This window comes from Diabrotica undecimpunctata, chromosome 2, assembly GCF_040954645.1.
Source record: "Diabrotica undecimpunctata isolate CICGRU chromosome 2, icDiaUnde3, whole genome shotgun sequence".
NCBI classification, from domain to species: domain Eukaryota; kingdom Metazoa; phylum Arthropoda; class Insecta; order Coleoptera; family Chrysomelidae; genus Diabrotica; species Diabrotica undecimpunctata.
Window position 1 is genome coordinate 13722813 of NC_092804.1, and position 27438 is coordinate 13750250.

The window sequence follows — 27438 nt, forward strand, 5'->3', positions numbered from 1 at the left end:
AACACAATGATGCACCAAAACAAAGATTACATAGACGCCGACTTTCCTTTGCGTCGTGATGTGCCGCATTCGATTTTCTATTAACGAAGAAGCTCAAGCTTTTGTTATTTTTAATTAATTGCTAATTTTATACACAAAGCTAACAATAAATAAAAAATTGTAAAGTAACTTTAAAATCAAAGATTATTGGCTTATATTTAAGTTCTGCTTGTTTATTAATTAAAACCAAAACTCTGTATACTTTCGATTTGACCGTGTGCGTGGTAGAACGTAAATTTTTTGGCACGTGTAATGCCGGGTTAAAAAAAAGTCACACAGACGTAGAATTTACGAAAAATGTCAAAAACATGTAGAATTGGTCAAATACGCAAAAAGGATAATTTTGACTATAATGCAAGCTTGAGTAATGACTATATATATTATAACATTGTTCATAGAAAGTAATTTTAACGCATATTTATTGATACGCGTTGTGTTCTTTGTTTTATGTAAGGAATATCTATATCAGGACTGATTTTATTAGTTGTAGTGTAACTCTGATTAAATAGATAGTATATTTTTTAATGTTGGGTTTTTATGTCAGGCATTATTATTAAAAAAACATAATTCACTATATACTTAGGTTTAGGGGTCTCTTGGAATTTGTCTCATATTTTACGCCTCAGAAGTATTATTCTATAAATTATTTAAACCAAGGATAATTATTTTAATTAACCCTATTTTTTGATATAGATTAAAAGAAAATTAGAGTTACTGAAACATTCAATAATTTAAATTATATCCAATATCTATAGTTTAGTAGTCCACCTTAGGTGCTCCAGCAACGTTCCCAGCATAATGCTCCTTGATAGTAAATTATTACGGTTTGGAAGCGTTTTCAGCACTTCTAACATTTTGCGTTTCAGATATTGCTTACAAAGTTTTAGGGACGAGGGATTATGCAAAGTTGTTTCTGTGGATCCCCAAAATCCTCTTTCAAATAGTACAAAAGTGGCCTGGAACTGAATATTTTCGTATCAAGGCATTTATATCTACTTTACTTTGCGGATTGCTAATGACGTTTATTGCCGTAGGATTGTACAATGATATGGAGTTTGACATTAATGCTATTGATAAAAACATGTATAATCTGGCAATGTTTATGAGTGCATTTCAAGTAAGTGCTATCGTTTATTCTATATTTTTAGGAAAAAGTACAATCGATTTAACATAACATGTAAAAAAATAAATTTTGTTTTTTTTCCAAAATTTTGTAAGAAATTTTTATTTTAGTAGTTTATATTTTCATCGCATCTACATAAATAATGATCTGACATCATAAGAGTTGTTCATGAATGGAAAAGAATGGATATAGGATGAAGAAAAACAACAACCAAAAGAAAATACCAAAGAAAAATTGCCAAAAAACTATTAAAATATAAACAACCGATATGATACCGAAACAGCAAGGTAAAGGATTTCTACCATGGAAAACAAAAAATAAATACAAAAGAAAAGCAACAATCCAAGGACATAATAAAAATTGGAACTTTGATTGTGAGAGGTACTTATGAGCAGCGAGCTTTGAGAAACTTAAACCAAATTAGGAAAAAATATACAGATAATACAGATAAAATACATAAGATATACTTGCCCTGCAAGAAACGAAACAACTTGGAAATTAAATAATAACAATAAGAAAGAGCACACTGTTCAAGAGTGGGAGGACCAAGAGATATTTTGGAGTAGGATTCATGGTGCCGGAGAAAGAAAACAAAGCAGTTTCAACCAATATCACACAGAATATGTTACTTGCAAGTAAAAGGAAACTATAGGAAGACAAGTATCATTAATGCACATGCACCCACTGGAGATAAAAATTTAGAAACCAAAACAGAGTTCTACGAAAAGCTAAGCACCCTAATAGGGAATATACAGAAATACGATATAAAGATAATTGGTGACATGAATGTGAAAGTCGGAAAAGAGAAAATATATAGAAGAGTAACAGAGGGACAAAGTTTACATAAGGAATCAAATGAAAATGGGAAAAAGTCAATAGAATTTGCTACAGAGAACAAAATGAGGCCATGAGAACATTAAAAATACATGAAAATCTTTTAAAACTAGTGAGAATGACGCTTAAGAACACGATAAATAGAGTTACAATGGACAGAAGCTTTTTAAGACAGTTCACAGTGAATAGAGGTTTAAAACAAGGGGATCCGCTATCAACGAATTTATTCAACCTAATATTAGAACAAATCGTAAGAAGATCAAATATGAGCACAAACAGGACTATTTTCAATATCAGGGAACCGTGCATAGCATACGCGGATAATGTGGTGATACTAGCAATAACAAAAAAAAAATTTCTAAAAATTTGAAGAAGAAGCGAAAAGATACGGATTAGGAATAAAGCAAACAAAACTCAATATATGGAAATGAGAGGAGACATAACAAATAATAACAAATATATCAAAATAAAAGGAGGAGAATACCAGTTCTCCGGTTAACACAAAACCATTTAAAACGAATATTAAAAGAGGAAACGCAAAAATAGAAAGAAGTTAAAATAGGTTTAGAAAAATTACAATACATGGAAAAGATTAGAAATGAAACAACAGCAAATAAATGCTAGAAACCATGTAGGCCAAAAAGGAAAAAACGAATGAATAAATTAAAAAATAAGTAAAGAAAAAATTATCAAATCTACAGGAACTAGAAATTAAAGATGTGCATACAACGAAGATGCACGAAAACAACTACCAAACAAATTAAGTAAATGTCTTTTTCTTCTTCCTCTGCAAAGCTTGATTATCGTACTTTGGCTATCAAATTGGTTTTCCTTCCATCTAACTTGCCTTGTATTATTAAATGAAGTTTATTATATCTCTCTGGGTGACGCATGTCATGGCCAAACTACTCGTTCTTGCGAGTTTTTACTATTTTAACCACTTCCGTAACTTTTCTCAACCGTTGCAAAACAACCTTAAGATTCTCCAATATACCCAAACCTCAAAAGCTTACAGTTTTTTAAGAAGTGTATATTTAAAGTCTAACCTTAGACACCATATAAACGAGTAGAAATACATAACATCGTATCAATTTAATTTTTATTGTCGATAGTGATATTGTGTTCACCTAAGATTTTCTTCATCTTAAAAAATGTAGCTCTGGCCTTCTTTGTGCGTATTCTAATTTCTTTGCTTATGTCCCAGTTCTCATTTAGATTATAACCAAGATAGGTGATACCGTTGGTTCTGTCTAGTTGTTCTCCATAAGCTGTTAGAACTGTTGTAGTTTTGCAACTGTATATAAATATTGGTAAAATATTAAGAGACTTTTGGTTAATTTTGATTTCCCCCGTAGATTTAGCCAAGATTCCGGTTACAAAAATACAAACGCTATAGAACAATAAGGGGTTGTCGTATAATGTTTCATCAAATCTGGATATTCATTCCTACATTGCATTTAAAAAAAAAATATTATAGAAAAATCAGTGGCTTTCTTCAAAAGTGCAGCTTTACCCAACGGTCGTCTCAGTCACCATCATTCAGTACCTATCAGTCAGTTACAGACAGTCGTTCCAGCTAGTAGGGGTAGAGGCTGCTCAGTCAATAGAGACGAGTCTACAATTGTTAAAGTACAATTAAAATAATAAAAATTACCTGTTAGAACCAGATAAGATTTTTTATGTTATAGAATGAAATAATAAACAGTTTCTACAATAACGAGTAGGTACAACAATCAAGCACTCGTCCGACGAAATGTGGGGCTATCTGTTCGACAATTTTGGAACTAATGCGTATTACTATGATACTATCAAGATTTGTATTGCTTAAATATAAAATTAGTAGTATGTTAGATGACCATATTACCTGCACATACCATAGTTTGTAACATTTTCATGTCACCCCGTATGTAATAAAACATACATCGAAAAAGATTTTAAATATTTTTTTGCCACTAAGGTTGAAAATATAAACATTTTTAGTCTGTTTATAATAACACAAATTGCTTTTTCTTTTGATCTTGGTTCCGCTTAGATATTTACGCTGGAAATAAATGAACCTTTTTACTCAAGTTCGTAAGAAAATGTATGCTAACAAGAGAATGATTTTGGGTGATGAGATTACCACTCGTTGGACCCGCTGCCAAAGCAGTCAATTTCATCTTTTGAGTCTCTTAAAATTCGTTATCGTTAATCGTTATTATTCGTTAGTAAGCATGTAGCATTTTATATTGAAGTCCCCTCGTATATATGTTAATTGAAATCCCCTTATATATGCATTATAATAACGAAGAATTGTTTCAATGTTTCTTAGTTCGTATCCTTCAATTTAAAACCCATATAATCTTTCGTTCTTTTTTTAGGTCGCCGCCGTCGATAATAAATCATTTTATTGTTTATTTATGTCACAGGCGCAAATTCTTTGATATTTTTTTGTTCAAACCGCCCGATATTGCGTTTTCAAATTAATCTACGTCTTAATTTTCGTCGTGTTTTGTTTATTTTAGCGTTTTGCTTATTCTAGTTTTTGCCATCAATTTTTTAAGATAATTTCGTCACTTTCGTTGGAGCCGCGGTGAAGAGCGGTGATCTCCAGCGTCATGTCCAAATTCAAATTGAATTTGTAGTTTTCTGTTTTTGTCCCTTTTCAGGGAAATCTTCGTCTTACGTAATGGAAATTTAGTAGCAGTTAATCGTCTAATTCTACCTGTTCCGGTTGTTTAAGAGGCAGAGTCATAAGTTTTGTGCTCAGTGCCGGCTTCGGCCTCAAATGGTCGATCCAATTTGCAGTGTGAGATCCAGTCCCTTTTCTTCGTGTGTTCGTGTCCAGGATTCAACTCCAGCTTCCAACCTCAGGAACTTGTTTTCGTGTTATTGTGAAACTCAGGTAACTTTTTTTTGTGTCCAATTTAAAGTAAAGACAGACATTGTTTTAATAATTGCTTTCATTAAAATTTAAAAGAATTTGTAATATTTAAAGTAGTAAATTTTATGGTTTGTTTTTAGCTGTCATTGTATTTGTTCAGTTTTGTTTTAAATTTAATGTTAATTTATGACAGCCCATTTTAGCATTTTTGATTTGTTTTGTTTTCTTTAAAAGAAAGGTTAGCTTACATTTAAATTTTGTAAGTTTTTGTAGTATCTCCAACTCCTGGAAATTGTAAACAGATGACACATGTAAGTCTTTTTTGTATTTTTGTATTTTGCAGCTATTGTTATAATATTTTGTATTGTCTTTTTTTGAGCATTCTTGTGTTCTCTATGTTTTGTAACTGTTTGTGGTGACACAAAAAAAAATGTTAAATTTTGTTTCTTGACATTTGTTTATTTTTTTAACTAACCCTTTTTGAGTTTTATTTGAAAAAGGTATGTTTTTTATGTTTAATAATTATATCTCCAGTTACAACTAGCTGGTTGTAATAGGTATAATTAGGCACCTCAAGTGGCGCCCTATATTAAATTTTTTGAGGTGTTTCCGGTTTATTTTCATTCTGTTTGTCCCAAGAGATTTATGACCCTTTATTTCATTTTTCTGGTAGTTAGCCTAATCCGACACCCTGTCTTTTACTTATCCACGACCCCATCTCTCCAACTAACCCCTGAGTGCCCGTTCGCACAAGTAGCGTTTATTTTGCTTACCCTATCTTCGCCCCAAGAATTTCTATCCCCCATCTTCTACTCCTAATAGTAATACCCCTATGGTAGGCTAAATATATCGTTACAAGCAGTCAATGAGAACTAATTGGGATCTAAACAAAAAAACATCCTTTAGGTTATAGTTTTAAAAACTGGCTTAATTCGAATGAGTTTTGGTTAAAAGGGAGGTGATTAGGCTCCAATGCTATGTGGCAGTCTTTGTATACTGAGTTAGTTAATCCCCAGCTATATTCCTTGTCACGGGATTTGGTAACAGCTTGTATGAAAGCTAAGTGAGACCCACATGGCTTTAAGTGAAAATTAAGCTGCCGAGTTTTGAAGAATACGTGTTGTTAGCATCAAGGATAACTTGAGATAAAGTTTTGGTGTTTGTCAGCCTTCATTTTGTGTCTCTCATAGGTCGGATCCAGATCGTTATGAAGTTGGTGTGTGACAGTGTTTGTACCTATTTATTGTACTCAATCCCAAGGAGAGAAAAACTTTTCTTTCTAAATAACAAAAGGATTTTTTCAAACGGCGTCCCGTATTGTTAAATAATTTAGGAATCGCTTTGTCTAGTGTTGTCCAGAACATCTCTGTTAGCATTTGTTTTGATTTCTTTTTTGTAGTTAGTGTCTCCCAGTCCCCCAAATAAAGAAATCCGTATTAACGACTCAGCTCTCCAAATAAAACACGAGTAGCCGTTCGCAAACGTTTCAATTTATTTGCTTACCCTGTCCCATAGTTCAGTAATTGATCAGTTTCCCCTTTCAACCCCCTATGAGCAAATTATTATATTGTTACAAGTTAAAGATGTAATTTTTATTACAATCAATTATCGCTAAATCTCATATAAACATAATATTTAACTTATTCTTCAATTCCAGCATGTTTTTCAGTGAATTATCCAAAGAAAATTTTTTAAAACGTAACACATAAGACTATTTATATATATATATATATATATATATATATATATATATATATATATATATATACATATATATATATATATATATATATATATATATATTGTGATCTGCTTTATGATGTTTTATTATTAATTAACACTAATTTAATTAATCCAATTATTTAATTAATTAATTCACTAATTTATGCAGAGTCATACAAATCAATTACTATTAAAATTTCTCAGGGTGCCTTTTTAATTTTACTTTAATCAGTTTACTTTATATATCTCTTCTAGTGGGTTCAGTATCTCCTAGTTGCTCATAATCGGGATAGAACAGGAAACGGAACTAACATTAAAACAACATAAATATGCACACAAATTGTTATTTATTTTCAATAAGCAATACGATGAATATTAATAAATAACTTTTGTGGGCAATTATCTTTCCCAACAAACTCCTATACTCTAAATTTAATTTTAATTACAAACTATCTATTGATCTGTTTTATAATAATATCTACTAAAAAAATGACCATATAAAAATATTATTTATTCACAAAAAAAATAACTTTTGACTGACCTTTATTTTTTACACCAATGACGTCTCCTCTCGATCAAACCACAGTTCCTTCCTTGATTGATTATGTCCGGCTACCATCAAATCTTTCCCGTTCTCAGCATCGATCCAAACCGCATACCAGCAAACTACTCCTCCGAAAAAACACAAGCACAATCCTCTTTTGACCGGTACTCTTTACTCACAAATTCTCCTTTCTTTCTCAATAATATCTCGTGGACTATGCAGACTCAAAAGAGGTATTAATCTTCTCGATTTTGATCTGCTCTCAGCTTCCACCTTTTTCACTAACAAAACGAAAAACACTGGTACTCAGAATGACTACACGAAAACACGTCTTCTCTTCTGGTCTGCCGGTAACATAATAATCTTTTCAATCTCCCCAGACAACCTTCTCAACTCTCTCATTCCCCATCATTCCTTTTTAACCAATCATAAGCATTCATCTTTCCCACTTATTTTCGATTTAGAAAATTTCCAACATAATATTTAAAACAAATAAACTACTTTCACTCAAATTACTTTTCAGAAACCATTAACAATTTTGCCTTTTTCAACAGAAATAAGTTTCCAAATTCTTGTTATCTCATAACTAAATCTAATTCTTATTTACTTTCGAAAAATGCCCACCGCAAAATACAATTACAAGTTTATTCTTAAATCTATAATTATACAAGGTTCCATTGTCCTTTCACTATTCACTCAGTCTTTCAAGGAAAAACTCGTCCGGGTACTGCCACGGAACAATGTCTTCTCTTATTCTAACTATTACAAATAAGTACAGGGTTGTATTTTAACTTATATGCCCGCGGTATATTAAAATAATAAAAAAACTCTTTATTCTATTTCTGATTAATAAACTGATCCATAACAATATATATATATATATATATATATATATATATATATATATATATATATATATATATATATATATATTATATTTTCTAAACATTTTTCTAAAATAAATGCACTTTGCCATTTTCTTTTTTGGAAGCATCAGAAATAGATAGTTAAGCCAGTCTATTTATTAGTTAGTAGTTTTTCCCTGTTTCATATACTTCATTTAAGAAGTTCTAAGAAGTAATTTTTGGCTTTATTGACAAGTACTTGCCAAGTATGTCTATTAGTATTTTATCTTGTCCTGCCGCTTTTTTGTTTTTAGCTATTATTATTGCATTTTCTAATTCTTCCAATATATTGTGAAAGCTGCTACACAATTTTGTATTTATTTTACTTTTAGTTCATTACTAAATAGTTCTTTATATCATCACCCCTTTTATCTTGTGGTGTACATTAAACACATTTTGCTTATTTTGAAAATCCTCAATTTCAAGATATTTCTCTTTAAACCACTCTTCTTTTGCTGTTTAAATTTTTTCCTTATTTATTTCTGTATGTTGCTGTACTCTTCATGATCTTTCTTCTTAAATTTTCATCGTTTTTTCATAAGGGTAAATATATTAGTATTCATCCACTGCTGATTTTTATATTTGATTTTGGGTAAGTCGAAAGTAATTTTGTTTATTGCAGTTATAAAATGATGACAGGACTTTCAATATTATAACACTCTTGGTCTTCTTTAAATTTATTCTTCAAACTATTTGCAAGTATTTAATAAAAGTAATTAAGGGAGTCGACATCAAGCCTACAATTTATTAGGATGATACTTGATGAAAGTTTTTTGTCAGTTCTTTCGTTTATTTTGTAACTAGGCTCGTTATTACAAGCTTTTTTCATATAAAATAAGTTAGATCAATACGATAATTTCTTCGCTTACTTACATACATATTAAATACTACCTGTTTTGAAACATGATGAAATAATGAAAAAAAATGCAATATTTTGACTGTAAATAACGTCGGTGCGTCACGACGCCATCCGAGGCACAGAAGAAAGGACTGGTGCTTACTGTTCGCTTTTCGGTGATGAAATCGAAGTGTCGTCTTGAGATCGTCAGAAACCACCCTCTGGCCACGTTTCGAGATGGTCGGTAGCAAGAGGGTATACCAATAAATCACTCTATTGTATTGCAATTTTGAATGGCGATAATTTAAGTTAATTGTCACGATAATAAAATACTTTACATCAGTTTCTATACACAAAATAATAAAAGAGAAAGTCAAATTCTCCGTACTTAAAACCAGACATGTGGATACAGGAACAATATATTTAAAAACAAAGTCGTTAGAATACACAATTAAACCAGATCGCATTATAGTATAGTAAAAGTAAGTAAAGAAAAATATAAAAATATGAAAACAAATACTTCATACTTTCCCAAACACTACCTATATGGAAATGTTTTATTTAAATCTCATATAATATTATAATTAGCAAAACTAACCAGTACTATCAATTTATTATAGTTTGTTGTATTATTTTAGGCTTTATATAAGGCTATTGTTATGTGGTACAAAGCATCAGAACTAAAAGAACTTTTAGATGACATTCTAACAAAATTTTGGCCCTATAATTTAGTGCGAGAAGATTTAAGTAAACGATTAAAAACGTTTTATTTTATTATTATGGTTGTGATGCTGTCCATATTAAGTGTTGGATTATTGTTTGGTTTCGTACTTTTAGTGGTTCCGCTATTTGCCGAAAAAAGACAACTCCCATATCCGACCAAGGTAATAATATACATATATTTAAATAAAATCTAAAAAAAATTACAAATCTAAATAATAAACTTATATAAATATTATAGTATTTAAGAATAAAACACCGAAAACTTTTAGAATTCAAAACTACCTCACAATTTATTATAATTTATTACCACTACAACTGTTTTGGTAGAGTGCCTTTCTCAGGTGATCTATCTTTGTTATGCCCTTACACTTTATAGTCTTCAACTAAATTAGTTGAGGAGGGAAGAACTGTTTGTCTGAAGTTGGTCATTCAGAATTAAATCTGTATTTTTTTAAATTTATTAATTTTCATAGATTCTAATAAATATAGCTTAAAGCTTTTATTTTGAATGTGAAAAATTTGGAATTGGTCATTAAAAGAATGACTATAGTCTAGAAAGTGAAGCGCGTACGTAGATTATGTTTTTCTACTATTAAAAGCCTTTTGTGTGCAGCTATACCTTTGTTAAATGCTCTATCAGTTTGACCGTTGTAAGTTTTTGGGCAGTCACCACATTTGGTCGCTTTGTTTATAATTGTTAAGAAAATACAACTATTCTATAAAAAAAAGATCAATCTTAGACCCGTGATTACTATTCTTCATTTAAACCAAAAAAAAAACAGATTTTTAAAAACTAAAAATGTAATTCAGAACATTTTAAAGAAAAATAAAATTGTATTCAACGTTATTTTATATTAATTCCTCCACGAAAATGATACTATTGTATCCTATCAGAAATCGTCTCAATTGTCGGATCTGGTAGTGAAGCAACTACTTCCTTGAAGGAAACGGTAGATATGTCATTTTCAATTATTTTGAAAATCTTCCTCGATCCTGCTGATTTAGGGCCTTGAACTTTAATTTCTTTTCCTTCTAAGACTTCTTTTACCTTAGAGACATAGCGAAATTCCGTCTTTTGCGAGAACCAGTCAAAAATTTCAACAGCAGGAATTTTTCCTCTGTGATGTTTTTTAAAGTAGAACAAAAGTATTTAACCTCCTTCTTTTTTGTTAATATCAACATCATCGTTGCTGTCATTCTATTTTAGATTTTAATTTGTATCGTCAATGGACTTCTTAGGTGGTTTAGGTGCTGTAACACTCTGACATCAGCTGCTAACAGTTTTCTTTTACGTTAAGATTTTTCAGAGCCGGAATTGAACATCAAGTCTTTCAAAAAGTTACTAAGAGAGCATCTAAGTTCGACTTAATCAATAGCATCTTGTGGTAGCTTTTCCAAAACTCGGGGTTAAATGATGCAATGTCACATGCTTTAAAACCAGAAAGTAAATTTCTTTTTATAGCACTTTTCTCTCCGTCTGGATTTTTACGTGGTAGGTACTTTGTTTACACTTCAAGTGCTTCAAGTAAATCATTATATATATTGTTATGATATGTAAAATCGAGAAAAATATTGGTTTGTTTCAAAGTTCAAAAACATTAAATAATTCAGATAAGTAGGATAATATCCAACAAACATTTTGAAGAAGGAAAGTTATTAAATTCTTGGATTATCTGTACTAAACAAAATGTAAGCTTTGCATAAATTATTTCTTTGTTATACTTGAGTGACCCGCATAAGTTTAAATGAAAGCCAAAAGACAATTAAACGGGGTTTTTCAAAATACATTAATGCAGTGATTAAAGACAATAGAAGGGATTATAGAAAGAGGTTTTTGTTAGTTTTTAAGAATTATAGAAAAATATTATTTGTAAATAAGTTTTAGGAAATTTATAATTATAGGTAAAAATTTGTTTGTTATCGAAATGAAAAAATGGGGGAATTGTGACGAGTTTTGATTGGCGGGGATAAAAAAAGGTGGGATAAGTATGTAGGAAAAAGTTTAGCGAGATTGAGGAGAGAAAAAAGAGGGAGCAGTTGGTTTTCCAAATCTGTAAGAGGAACAGTGATTGTTCTCTGGCGGTTCCTGAAATGTAGCAAGCAGTAGTGTTGAATGTTAGTGAGTTTTTGTGGAGTTAGTGTATCTGACAGAAGCTGAAGCAGCAAAATATTGTAAGTCATATTTCTCTACTTATATTCCAAGAGTCACTGTTCAGGCCAACGAGAGATTCAGTTTATCGTAAAGAGAAGATATTCCAAGAGTCATTTTTCACTCGGGCCAACGAGAGATTCAGTTTATCGAGAGGAGAAAGGCTATCATAATTTGAATGATTTGTGCTTTTGAAGGAGATCATTAAGGACGATATACTTGCAACAATCTGTGTAAGATTGCTGATTACATAGGGAGCGGTTGAGAGGAGATAATATAGTCTACAATTAACAAGGATTTGGACCACTCATCATCAGAGAGAGATATTTTGTTTTCTGCAGTTTTTTCTTTTATCGATAACACAATTTTTACACTTAATTTAGAAAGGATATAAATATTTTGATTAGGAGAGTTAAAATAGTTCGGAATTTTGAGATTTCAATTAATATTGTTGGTACCATTAATTTTGATTGTTCACGTACGTAGAACAAAATTTTTGAGAATCATTATATGAGATTTGTTTATTGAAAACTTTTGAGTGTGAATTATTTCATTATTTTCATTTCAATATATAGTGTTAGATCATACGTGTTTTTTATTATTCCGGTATTCTCTGGACCTTACCTTTCACATGTAATAGCATAGATATTGAAGCACGAATTTAACCCTGAGATAAAAGAATTAAAAATTGTGATAGAGTCATAATCATATCATCTAGATAATTTTAATTAATCAAAAAAAATTAATTAGCTAATTATTGCTTGGCGCACCAAGACTTTAAATATCACAATAATATATATATATATATATATATATATATATATATATATATATATATATATATATATATATATAAGAATTCTGTTGTTTGTATATATACAGGGTGAGTCACGCTCAACGGGACGGAGCCTACCGGGGAAACGGCTAAAGATATTAAAAATTTCTTTTGCAGGAATACGTAGGTTAGTACCGGCTACAAATTAAAATTTGTGAGATATATACAGGGTGTCCCAATTTGGCGTAATGATATAAACTTATACTTTTTTAAATGGAACAACATATATTTCACTTTAATTTTGAATTCTACTGAACAAAATAATGTTACTTTATTTAACATTCCCTATACCTATTTTTGACCGGTTTCGATTTATTTGGGTTTTTCTGAAAATGTACTATTCGCGAAATTAATTAATTACACAATATCGCATGAATTTTAATTAACGCCTTTTTGTCAGTTAATTGTCAAGTGTCCATGCTTTATATCAGAATAATTACCATTTGAAACTAATCTACAGAGTGTTCGCAATCTGAAGTGTCAATGCTGTACCATATTTTCTATAATTACTTTCTTAACTTAAATGGGACACCCTGTATTTTACTTTAATTTTGAATTCTAATTAAAAAAATAATATTACTTTATTAAACAATCCCTATACCTATCTTTGAGAATTTTCGATTTATTTGCGTTTTTTTGAAAATGCACTATGTATTCTTGAAATTAATTAATTTTTATCACTTTATTACATAAAGTTCTACTCTAACTTAAACAAAAACCCTGTATTTGAATGTTGTAACAATTATTATAATCAAACTATTATAAAATTTTATATTAATATCTAGTATCTTCAAATCTATTTGCATTATGTTACCTGGAACATTAAATGTCATTAATTACATAGCTCGTTATTATAAAGAATGCCATGAAAAAACAAAAGGTACCTAGCTGCCAAACTAATTGTCAAACTATTAACTGTATTGCTTTCAATTAAATAGATAAATATTGCTGAGAGATTTCCCTTAAAACGTCATCCTCGTAAAGAAGTATTTGACAGAGTCTTAACAAGGTTTCGTGAAACTGGCAGTGTTGTTTATACTAAACGAAAATTAATAAATCCGATAACTGAAGATGAAAATACCGAATTAGAAGTTATTCAATCAGTTATTGAAAATCCAAATACAAGTACAAGGACAATGGCCAGGGAGATTAAAGTAAGCCAAACTAGTATATGCAGAATTCTTAAAAAATATCAATATCACCCATACCATATTCAAATGCATCAGCATTTGTATGGAACTGATTTTGAACGTAGGTTAGAATTTTGTTTATGGTTTCTAGACAAAACGGGAGCAGATCAACATTTTTTTGATAAAATTTTGTTCACTGATGAATCTACTTTCCATAATAATGGACTCGTGAAGCGACATAACTTTCACTATTATAATACGGAAAATCAACATGAATATAGATGTACTGATCGACAAAACCGATGGTCCCTTAATGTATATGGTGGAATAATAGGAGAACATGTGATAGGACCGTATTTTTTTAATGGCCATTTAAATGGACAAAAGTTTTTAAGATTTCTACGAAGAGACTTTTTAATACTTTTGCAAAATATCCCTTTAAATTTTAGAAGAACAATGTTTCTGCAGCTAGACGGTGCTCCAGCACATTACACGCGTAACGTTAGAGAATATTTAGACAGAAAATTTCCCGGAAAGTGGATAGGTATGGGTGGTGCTGTCAATTGGCCCCCTAGATCACCTGGGTTAACATCAATGGACTTTTTTTTTGGGGATATATTAAAAGTTTGGTTTATCAAACTCCACCTACAACCGCTGAAGACATGAAAACGCGTATTCGTAATGCGTTTGCAACAGTTACTCCAGAAATGCTAAGAAGAGTAAAACAAAATTTTGAACACAGAGTGAGGTTATGTATTGAAGAAAATGGACACCATTTTGAACATTTAATGTAAATTAATTTTTTTCTAGTGTGTTTTGTTTAACTTTATGTAATAAAGTGTAATTAATTAATTTCAAGAATAGTGTATTTTCAAAAAAACCCAAATTAATCGAAAATTATAAAGGATAGGTATAGGGATTGTTTAATAAAGTAATATTATTTTTTTGATTAGAATTTAAAATTAAAGTAAAACACAGGGTGTCCCATTTAAGTTAAGAAAGTAATTACACAAACTATTATACAGCATTGACACTTCGTATTGCGAACACTCTGTAGATTAATTTCAATTGGTAATTATTCTGATGTAAAGCATGGACACTTGAAAATCAATTGACAAAAAGGCGTTAATTATAATTGATGCGATATTGTGTAATTAATTAATTTCGCGAATAGTACATTTTCAGAAAAACCCAAATAAATCGAAACCGGTCAAAAATAGGTATAGGGAATGTTAAATAAAGTAACATTATTTTGTTCAGTAGAAATCAAAATTAAAGTGAAATATAGGTTATTCCATTTAAAAAAGTATAAGTTTATATCATTACGCCAAATTGGGACACCCTGTATATATCTCACAAAGTTTAATTTGTAGCCGGTACTGACCTACGTATTCCTACAAAAGGAATTTTTAATATCTTTAGCCATTTCCCCGGTAGGCTCCGTCCCGTTGAGCGTGACTTACCCTGTATATATGTATATATATACATATATATGAGTCTATATATTATATATCATTGTAAATACCTATGTTCATCCCAATGCTAATTGTAAGCAAGAATAATTGAATGTTCTTCTAAACAAAATAAGGAATTAACATTATATCAATTATATCCGGTTTTAAATCTAAACTTTAATGCCTATCTTAAATTTTAGTATTCATTCGACTGGAGTCCCTCTCCTATTTACGAACTCGTATATATTTCACAAACAATAGGATTTCTGGTGGTAATGGTTCCGTGCATTCTCGGAGTTGATTGCATGTTCTTCAGTATTGGCGCAAGTGCTGTCACTCAATATCGGATATTGCAGAGGGCTTTCGCTTATTACAATGCACCTGAGATGAGGGAGGTTGGACAAAAACTGGACGAACTCGATAGAGAAGGCTATGCTGGCATTTATGACGAAAAAGCCAAATATTTTGCGAGATGTTTAAACCACCATTTACTACTTTTAAAGTATGTATGTCTTTTTAATAATTAAAAGTACTTATATAAACTAATTATAAATTAATTTAATATTGTAGTCCCATTAAATACATTACGGGACATGTTTTTTGTATACAGTGTCAGCGTTTGGGTTAGAAGTCTCCGTTAGTATCATTTAAGCAAAAAACGCTGACACAGGTCAATTTGTAAATTTAATATATAAATATTATTAATTATTTGTTTTTTATAATTATTTAAATAAAAAACATATAACACCTTATTCCACCTTTGATAAGTATATATAAACACTTTTGATAAAATACTATGAATCTCATTCGCCCTCTATAGGTCAGTCCCACAACCCATTTTATTTTAAAAATTGCGAAATTTTATTATTGTAAAATCCAGCACATTGGACCATTTAAATCGATACTTTTATACCGAATTTAAAACAGTAGTATATTCATGGATTATACTGTAAGCAATATGGAAGTAATTTTTAGAATAATCTCGAATTTTGCTGGCAGAGCAAACATAATACAGTACATTCAATCAACTTACACCTCTAAACGACTAATGGAATTCGCAGAAATCCTTTCATTGTAGTAAAAGGCACGGTAAACTGCACTGGAGTTCTCCATAATCTTTTTAGTTACTTACTTTGTTTAGAATATTTGTACCTATATTATTAGTTAAAGTTAATTTGTATAAAATGAGGAGCAAACATTCAAATGGAATTTTAAATATTATTATTTAATTTGCTAATAATGAATGTATAAATATTATAGTTAACTTGCTTTACAATTACTTTGTAAATAACATTATAATAGTGTACTTACTGATTATTTAAATTTATAAATCATCATCATCGTCACTAAATTCACTACTGGTATCATTATGTAAATCTATAATCACTGGATTAATTTCACTAATTTTATTCTCCCGGTTTCATCACTCTTCTATTAATTGTTCACATTTATTTACAGTTTTGGCCCATATTTCTGAAGTTGCAGTTTTATGAGCTTCTTGTCACCTTTTTCTAACTGCATCGTCACTGTATCCACTGAATCCAATGTGATTATCATAATACGTTTTACATATACGCCAGATGTGTTCGATGGGATTAAACTGGCAGTGATAAGGCGGTAACCGTAGTACTTGATGTCCATTACTTGATACAATTTGGTCAACTATATAAACTGTTGGTTTCTTATTACGTTTCGAAATTTCCAGTAACTCTGATTTAAAGGCGTATTTCGGAAAATTGATATTATTTTTAACTAACCAATTTTTTATGCTCTGTACGTTACATGACTATTTTGGTTGTTTCTCCAAAATCTCCGAATGGTAAGGTGCATTATCTAAAACTATAACTGATGGTTCACAAAGACTAGGTACCAGTTTCTCCTCAAGCCATTTAACAAACGTATCTGCATTCATGTTTTCATTGTAATCAACAAATTTGGATTTTAAAGAAAAAATTAATCTGCGTTTTCCATAAAGACTTCATTCATGAAGAATGATGTGCGTTTTGCCTTCTCTATCTGTGTGTTTTATAGATTTTATGCTATCGTCTTGTGAAATTCTTTTAATTCCACCCTTTGCAAATATCCATGTCTCATCTAAGTATACAAATGTTGCATTTTCAAATTTAAGTCTAGTATATTCTCTCAAATTTTTAATTCTTTTGTGAACCACACTACTTCTTTCGCATAAAAGTTAACTATTATTTTTATTTTTTGTTTTTAAATCCTAAATCTCCCAACACTTTCTAAAGGCTAGTCCTCTTAATTTCAGAAACTTGCCTTTCTCTTATTTTGGTCAGTCAACTAACATGTTGTTTTTTTTTTCGCGCATTTGATACAAAATATTGCGAATTTTATCATATTTACCTACATCAGGAAAAATACCACAAGAATGGCTTTTATCCACCTTTGTTATTATACCAAAAAAAATAAATTTCAAACAATATAGTGATTACCGTACAATCAGTCTGATGAGCCATGTACTGAAAATATTCCTGAAAATTATACACTCTAGAGTACACAGAAAACTGGAAATTGACATCAATAATACCCAGTTTGGATTCCGAAATGGAACAAGAGAGGCGTTGTTTGCACTGAACGTTATGTCTCAAAGATGTTTTGACATAAATCAAGATGTATTCATGTGTTTCATAGATTACAACAAGGCCTTTGATAAAGTGCGGCATGATCACCTAATCAGACTCCTGACAGAAAAGAATTTAGATAAACGAGACATCCGACTAATAGCAAATATGTACTACAATCAGAAAGCAGTAGTGAGAGTAGAGAATAATACCACTGAAGAAATTGAAATAAAACGAGGTGTGAGACAAAGGTGTATACTGTCACCAACCCTGTTTAATCTCTGTTCCGAAGACGTAATGAATAGAACCCTCTCTGAGCAATCCGTAGGTATTAAAATAAATGGTGTTAGATTAAACAATCTGAGGTTTGCCGACAACACCGTTCTGATCGCAGAAACACTTGAAGAGCTACAGACATTGATGAATAAGATAGCAGACTGCAGCGAAGAATATGGACTATCTTTGAACATAAAGAAAACTAAATTTATGGTAATATCGAAATCAACACAAAATGTCCAAAATTTATATTTACACAATGAAATTATTGATCGAATTAGCAAATACAAATATTTAGGCACTTTTATAAAATAAAGAGAGTGTTCTGTGGAAGAGATTTGAGCCTTGAAATGAAACTTCGCCTGATGAGATGTTACGTACTTTCTGTGCTATTCTACGAAATGGAGTCATGGACGTTGAAAAAGATTGATACCAAAAAATTAGAGGCATTTGAACTGTGGATCTAACGCAGAATCCTGAGAAAATCATGGACCGAGAGAGCCACAAGTGTCGAGGTCTTGAGAAGAATTAATAAAGAAAAGGAAGTCATATTTATGATCAAAAAACGAAAACTGCAATACTTGTGACACATTACAAGAGGCGAAAGATATGAACTGCTTTGAATAATTATGCAAGGCAAAATAACAGGAAAAAGGTCCATAGGAAGAAGACGAAACTCTTGGCTAAAGAATCTACGGGAATGGTATAGCTGTAGCAGCAACGAATTGTTTCGGTCAGCAGTTTCGAAAATAAATATAACCCTGATGATCGCCAACCTTCGGAACGAAGATGGCACTTGAAGAAGAAGATTGCGAATTTCAAATTTTTCTCCGTCAGGTAAGTCAGTTCTCCTAGAATGTTTACGAGTTGTTTTCTTGTCTCTGTGAGATCTTCTTGAGAATCTCTGACTGTCTTCATTACAGCTTTTAGCTTACTTTCACTTATCACGAGTATGTCACAAACGCGTTGATTTATAAATAATAATGACTTTAAAGGTCCACCATTGTCTCTTTCCATGGTAAAGTATTTATGCACATTTGCAATTAACTCATCAATATCCAACTTACGTCTAGGCATGATGGTCACTTGAAACTGCACGTTTGAATTACAATATACTAAGTTTAGATCAATATACCAGAAACTTTCTAACTGTTGTGCTTAAAAAATAAAATATAATATATCCGCTTACAATGATACTACACACATTAAGCAAATTAACCTAATGATCATTAGGAATTCCGATTGTAATGTAATTATGTTTGATAATTTTTCGACTGTTCTAACAACCATTCAAATTTCGTCACACATATACACAGTCACAAATATATTTGGGGAATATTCATGGAATCTCGATCAAGAACACCACAACAAGATTATAAATATTATGCGTGGTAATAGATCTTCTATAGTAGAGAACAGCAACGAATCTGATGTTAACTTAAATTTTAATAATTGTACTTTCACTAACTGTACTTTTAATAAATAAATGTTTCGTTATGTTGAGTTATGATTTTTTTTTTCGAAAAATTATCCGCCGAATATCCCTCGGACATTGATGAATGCCTCATAATTTCATGACAAATTTCTAAAGCACGTTGCTTGGTAACAGCACTCAGCCTTGAGCTTTCGATTGTCATGAAATTATCTCGTCTGTTATCAATGTCCTAGGGATATTACTACTGATAATAAGTTTAGAAATGGTTGGAAACAGTACATAAACAAATTAATGTGTTATTATTATTTAGCAATTATTTTAGTTTTAGTACAAGTATTTTCATTTGAAAATAAAAAGTTAAATATATTTACCAAAACCCTAACTTTAACCCGTAATCACAGACGTCTCAAAAACGGTACACTCTAACAGATATATGGTTAATCTAACCACCACTATTTAAATTGACAAAATGTTCTAGTTCTAGTTTACTTCGAAGTATTTTTTAACGAAAATTAAAAGTGATATTTTAGTACTTTGTATACCTATCTACTTTGAATATAAATTATCCTTAGGTAGTATTTGTTTCAGAAAAAATTATTAAACAAATAGGTGAAAGAAATTTACGTTAAATATCATTATGCAAGAATACTATTTATTAAAAAAAATGTAACAAAATATGCTAAACTATGAACAATGGGTTAAGGACACATATATTTATTTTATACCTAAAATTTAGCAAAGTGTTAAACATTATAGAGAACACCAGTGCAGTTTACCGTGCCTTTTACTACAACGAAAGGTTTTCTGCGAATTCCGTTAATGGTTTAGAGGTGTAAGTTGGTTGAATGTACTGTAGAGTCTAGGTTGCAGGTTCAGCGATAACTAATCGACGATTCGGAATAGTAACAGTCGCAATATCATCGCAGTAGGTGTTCTGATTGTCATTTAAACATTTCTGGAATTCATTACAAAAGCTCATTTCGTCGCAATATTATGAAATTAAACCTAAATGTTATCCTTTTAGCCAAACTCAAAGCACTATTGCCTAAATTGTGTGAATAGTAAAAGTTTTTAACATTAAAGAATTATTCTTAAACAAATGATTCTTACGAAGCAAATTTTTTTCAGGATTATAAAAAACATTAATGACGTATTCAGTTTAATTGTCCTTGTTCAACTTTTATGTAGTGTTTCTGGATTATGTCTGGGAACCTATATGATGACAAGGGTAAGTTTTGTTAATTTTTTAAATACCTATAGAATTAATCTATATTTGGTGTACTATCTACTTTTGAATTTGAGGTCTAAACGTTCCGGATTCCTAGAATTTTACGGTTTTCAGTACGAATCGATGATCAAGCGACACCGAACGAAAAACATCGATGTTAAACGCTTGATTAGCTGACTAAATTATAATGGGAAAAATATTGAATTATTAAGTGCGTGTCCCTAACAATTATATTTTTATTAGCTAGGGTGACATATTTTAAAAAATATCGATACGATACTACTGTCGGCATCGTAATGCAAGATTATTTTTATAATTAGAGGGCAGCTATTCTCAAAATATGGACAATTAATTTCAGAGCGAAGAAGTCGTCTGCTGGAAAAAAAATTGTACAAAATATTTTATTTTTACATTGTAATTATGACCTCTGAGTACGTGTCAAATGTGTTTTTTTAATGAATATTTTGATTCGATATGTATATTTATGGTATTGTTTTTAATGCGCATAAGTCCAGTTTCTCAAATTTTTGTTACATATTTTTTTGCGTCTCATAGAGTCTTTAAGCATATACCCGAACTACTATACTCCCCACTCAGTCCTAATTGCAAGACGCAAGAATCTCGCAGGCTTAGTCTTGTTCTTGTTTAAATTTTGCACGGTCAGTTTTGGTCTTGGTCTTGCTAAAATTAGGCGGTCTTTGTCTTGGTCTTGGTCTTGCAAAAACGCAAGAACAAGACCAAGACTGCAAGACCAAGACTTTTGGGTAACACTACTGACAAGTGTAGCTCGAACAATGAATCTACTAAACTACTCACGTCTACATAAGTCTGCTCTAACTTTTACATTACTTCAATTAAACAGGCAGTAAATAATAAATAAAAGTAAACACAGTATTCAATTACATACCTAAATGCCGATCAGTCTGTAATATCACTATAATAAAGAGCTACCCCAGAGTATATAGCATTTGAAGGTAATATTTGTCATCGGGGTTTTGTTGTCGAGGATATGCAAATACAAAAATAAAAAATATTCGTAAAAACATTTGTTGGCTTACCCATATATTTCAACACTGGCAGAAAATAAAAAAAAAAATCAAATAACGAAAGTTTTATTATCAACAATATTTAATAAAAACAGTACATACTTGATAGAATACCTTGTCATAATACATTCAGACTAATAAATATCTATATAATTTTTAATTATTAATGAACTATGCATAAATAAGTGGCCAATTATATATTTAACCGAACAAATTCCACATACAAAAGTCTTACTTATTTAAAATGTATTAGAACTTACTAAAGTATTTGATTCCTAATTATATGTTTCAGGAAAATTTTCATCTTGTATATATTAAGAAAGAATATTATTATTTTGGTCATATTCGTCATATTCACAAAATTTTCTGTTTTTTTTTTTGCTATTTTTTTTAATGGAATTTGGCCTTAAAAACATTATCTTGGTAAACGCTCAAGCTTTTCAATCCAAAAATCTCTTTCTATCTATCTCGGCGGGCGTAATTTCGGCCGGTAATCCCTTGGCCTACCTGCATAAATCAAGGGGTACCATTTATGACAGGGGTAATTTCGGCCGAGGGGTTGATGTTTACGATGAGATTAAAATATTGGTAATTACGCTTCATAGTTTCTGTAAAATATTAATTGTGTATTTATTTGGAAATACCTAATCCTGTGTACCTGTCGGAAATACCTTTAATTTACTTATCTCTTTATTCTAATAACTATGTTGTACCTACTTAAGATTATTCCTTTAAATGTATAAAATTCACAAATAACAGGTATAAAATTATTATAGCTAGTCAGTATTATAACTTATCTTGAAGCTACTAGTCGATAGAAAGCATAAAATATATTATTTGTATACGATGGCATCTGTTTCAGTAATTAAGAGTTCACGCGGTTGTGACTTACTAGTTGTAGAAAAGTTTCAGTTTTGTAAACAGGACGTATTAAAAAGTGGTGAAGTACGTTGGAGGTGTATAAAGAAAAATTTAAGATGTTTAGCCAAACTGTACACTGTTGGTGCGGAATACACAGTTACTAGAAGTGAATTAATCCACAACCACGAGTCCGATGAAACTACGTTGGAGAGAAAAATAGTGACGACTTCATGCAAGCGTAAAGCTGAGGAAGACATATCGGAGAAACCTTCAAAAATTATTAAAAGCGTTCTTTCAAATCATTTGCCAGAGAATTTGTCATCGATAGATGTCAGTCTAATAAGAAGAAATTTGTACAACAGCCGCCGTAAGCTCTTACCAGCCCTGCCTAAGGATATTCACGATGTACATTCTGTACTCGATAGTTATGGACCGAAAACCACAACAGGTGAAAATTTTTTGTTTATTAACAGCACAGCTGATAATATCATTGTTTTTTCTTGCCATACAAATATAATAAGTTTATGTAAAATGAAAAATTTTTACATGGATGGCACATTTTCTTATTGTACAAAATATTTTTATCAGTTATTTACCATCCAAGGACTGGAAAATGGGCATTATGTTCCTCTTTTGTATTGTCTGTTGCCCAATAAGACCAGTGACACATATATGAGACTTTTTCTGTTGGTAAAATCTAAAATTTTTGAACTTTATAATATTGTTTTTGAACCGAAGGAGGTATTTGTGGATTTTGAAATCGCAATTCATAACGCATTAAAAGTTGTCTTTCCCAAAACCAAACTAAATGGTTGTAGATTCCACTTGCACCAGGCGTGGTATAGGAAAATACAATCATTAGGGTTAACCCAAATGTATAAAGATAAAAACTGCGAGGAAAGCAAATGGCTTACTCATACTTTTGGGCTAACTTATTTAGACCCCTCTGAAGTTGAAGATTGTTTCATATTTGATCTCATGTCATACAAACCGGACCATAAACTTATAGATAAATACGCAGACTATTTATTAGAAAACTACATAGCGCCAGAATCTCATTTTCCACCAAATATATGGGCATATGAAAACCCATCAATTAAAAGAACCACAAATGCCTGCGAATCATTCCATTCGCACTTTAATTCTAGTTTTTATTCAAGTCACCCTTCTATATTTATTTTTATAGAAAAATTAAAAGATTGTCAGATCGATGCATATTTAAAAATAAAAAATTTAAATATTCCAGCAAAAATTAAAGACAAACAAGTAAAAAACAAACTAAAATTTATCGAAAACATGGTAAATATGCTTCGATCTGACAATATTTCTAGAATTAATTTCGTTAAATCTGTATCACATCAAAACGTTTTTTAAAAATTTATAGTTTACTTAATTTATAGAAATAAGTTGATGTAATAATTTTATTGAAATAAAGAAATATTTTAATACAAAGCATTCCGTTATTTTATTTGATTTGCGGCCGAAAATACCTATGAGATAAGGAAGCAACTTAAAACCTCCGGCCGAATTTACCTACCGGCTTTTAGTACCTGCTCTTTTTCCGGCCGAAATTACGTCCGCCCATCTATCTATGCACGATTTATCTTTATCTTAATTTTTATCATTACATCTTATTTTTAATGTTATATTCCCATGGTATTTACATCGTTTCAGACGATGTCTCTTAATTTAAGAGATAAATTTGTAAGATCACATTTACTCTGACCTTAGCCGTTAAAGTCTTGATACGTATTTAAGTTATAAATTAACTCAGTACCTATGTTTTTTCTATTGCTGCTATTTTTTTCGGAAGCCATATATTATCAATTGGTTGTACTGCAGTCAATTGGCTTATTATATTCATGATGTATAACATATCATTTGAGTTAGTGTCCTTCTTGGTACATGTAAGCTTTGAATTGTAGATAAATATAGTTTGTATCTTTATTACTAAAACCCAGCTTTTTAAAGCAGTTGTCTGATTGTAAAGGCAGAAAAGTGTCTCAAATTAAAATGCATCTTTAGGAAGGCGCCCTCTGCAGTGGTAAAAAACAACTAAAAGTAACAAATAATATTGGTTTTTTGTTTTAAATTTTTTTATATACCTCAAAACCTTCTTAAAAATGAATAGAAAAAATATGACCATCAATATAAAAGTTTTATTTGTTTAATATTTAAGAATTGTATTTTTTTCAATTTAGAAAGTAAAAGTCCGCTTAAGAAGTAGAGGTTAAAAATTAGGCATTATGATGGAGTTTTCTTTGAATTGTTTAATCTTATAGCGCCTATAGAGTTATTATTTAAAAAACTAAATATACATACCGTATTATCTTTTATTCTTGTTCTGTATCAAAATACAAAATATATTTCCAAATATACTAATAGCTGATCACCTAAAACTTTTAGGAAGGATTAACTGCCGACAAAATCATTTTGGCCACTGTATTAGCTTTAGGTTATTTAGAACAACTCATGATTTACTGTATTATCGGCAACGAACTTAACTACCAAGTAAGTAAAAAAAATTACTGATGATACCTTTAAATTTCAATCTTTCGAACCTCTAATGCACCAAAACCAATATTCAATTTTACATAACTTTGTGAATTGATTTTCTTATTTTGTTAAGAAATTTTTCAAATATTTAATGTTGAGAATCCATAATGTCATAAAATATTCAAAAAAAAAAACAAATATTTTAGTTAATTAGCACAGAGGAACAAAGAACTATTTTATTTAATCATTCTTGCACCTCGCCGTCAAAATAAATGGCACCTATGTGCGCGAACCACTGAAAGTGTGAAGATTTTGGAGACATAAGTTGTACTTTTCGGTTTGAATCCGAATCAGCTCTAGCAACTGACGAGGTAGAGATACCTAAATAACAGTATTGTTCCAGAAATGAACATATTGCTTTTAAATATAAAATAAAAATATAATTCTTTAGACTTTTCTTAGTGTAGAATAACTAGAATAGTCACTTCATCAAGTTTGTTCGCGACACCCTGGCGTCTGACCCTCTTAAATATTTTTTCACGCCTAAATAAAATAGTAGTAATCTTCACGTTTACGCATCAAGTAGTGATTTATCAGTTCAAGTTCACACATCGCCATCCAGGCATCGAGTATTTAAAAACTCTCAATTCACGTATTAAATATTTCTCTCCGCCGAAATCGGGTATTTTCTCATACCGGTGTTTTCTTTTACGTGTTAGAAAGAAAAAATTTTTGATATTGTATAGTAAGCTACGGCCGTGTTGGGCCTCTCTACTCTCAAAAGATTTGATTATAAATCGATAAACTCAAAAGTGCTTTTATTTCTCTGGAGCTATATTTGCTCATATTAAGAATCCTTATCCTTCAACGGTCACTGAAGAACCAAACCTATCGAGATACATCCTTCACAAGTCCTTTGAAGTAAGGCTTGGAATCACAAGATTTCCAACTCTCTTATGTAGGTAGCCAGTTACAAGGCTCCCTCAAGTATGTATCGTCCGGTTAATTCCGATTCAGATGTGAAAAGTTTGACTAATTTGTGCTGTAGTTATACTTTTTTACTGTTTTAGGCAAGCTTGCTGCCAGAATACATCTATCAATCCAATTGGAGAGAACTAGAGAACAGTTCCTTGCGAAAAGATGTAATATTTCTCATACAACATTCGCAAAAAGTTCCAGAACTAAGTGCTTATGGTCTTTATAATATTAATATGAATTCATTTGCTAAGGTAATTTAACTATTTATAAAAAATAAAGATGGAACTAACTTTTATTTTTATTTTTTTCTGTTGTGCTTTGCAAACTCTTTAATATATTTAGATTAGAACAAGATGAAATTAGAACAACTTTTTTAGAATTTTGCAATAATATATTTGTTTGTAAAAACACAAACTGTTTATTAAAAAATAAAAATATAAAGGAACATACATTTAGAAACTTGATAAGTAAATTTTTTTTGTTTAAAATTCGTAAATATATATTTTAATATTTTTTCTTTTATTTCAGGTGGTTAAGCTGGCATTTTCATTTTATACCCTACTGTCGAATATTTCAAACTAAACTAAGGCTTTATTAATCCACGAAGTGTCTAATCACATTTTGTTTTCTATTTAATAACAGACATCTAATTTTACAAAACCTTACTTCAGAATGACTTCATGTTTAGTGTTATTAAAACTATAAAAATTAAGTTGAGTTGTTTTTTTAAGTATAAATACACAATTACAAAGAAATAATGTTTAAATCAACATGGTATTTTTCACGATTTTTTATAGAATATACGTCGCATTTTTTTGTATTTAGGTTTTATGTCAAATGTGCACAAAAACTGTAATTAAACCAAAACACCAACATAAATATATCTTTTTCTACGAGAAAGGGGAAGCTGTTGGTTTTTTTCAAGTTTCTTAGTAAATCTACGTTTATTGGTTTATTTTAAGAGTTCAACTGATCAATTTATCATTGTTATGTCCATTGTATCAAAATTTTGCCACCAAGAGAGCATAGGAACTAATAGAACCAAAACACATAGAAAAGGATACGTGGATTGACTACCTAAAAAAATTTCTATGCAGAGGAACAAACAAACGACGCTAGCACCGGAAACACCAGAAATTACCATAAATGAAGAACTTAATGTAAATGTACAGGAAGTTCGGAAAATACTTGAAAACCTGAAGAAAAGAAAAGCAGCAGGTAAAGACGGGATACCAAACGAATTACTGAAATATTGTGGAGCAGCAATGACAGAACAACAACAATAATTAATAGAATTATAAAACACAATAAAATACCGGAAAAATGGAGAACGAGCGAACTAAATTTACTATTTAAAAAAGGAGATAAAAAACAGCC

At 30.5% G+C, this 27438-nt stretch overlaps 2 protein-coding genes across 2 annotated transcripts in view; one reads left to right on the forward strand and one right to left on the reverse strand.

Annotated features, from left to right (window-relative positions):
* Window positions 1-27438, reverse strand: part of LOC140433617 (cell adhesion molecule Dscam1-like) — a 757823-nt gene that overhangs the window by 606361 nt on the left and 124024 nt on the right. The gene's annotated exons all lie outside the window — the stretch shown is intronic.
* LOC140433198 (odorant receptor 4-like) lies at window positions 948-26773 on the forward strand. Its single transcript, XM_072521240.1, has 7 exons — window positions 948-1156; window positions 9507-9752; window positions 15360-15661; window positions 20581-20680; window positions 24994-25098; window positions 26154-26312; window positions 26590-26773. The coding sequence occupies exons 1-7, from the start codon at window positions 1055-1057 to the stop codon at window positions 26641-26643; spliced, it is 1068 nt and encodes a 355-aa protein (XP_072377341.1). The 5' UTR covers window positions 948-1054; the 3' UTR covers window positions 26644-26773.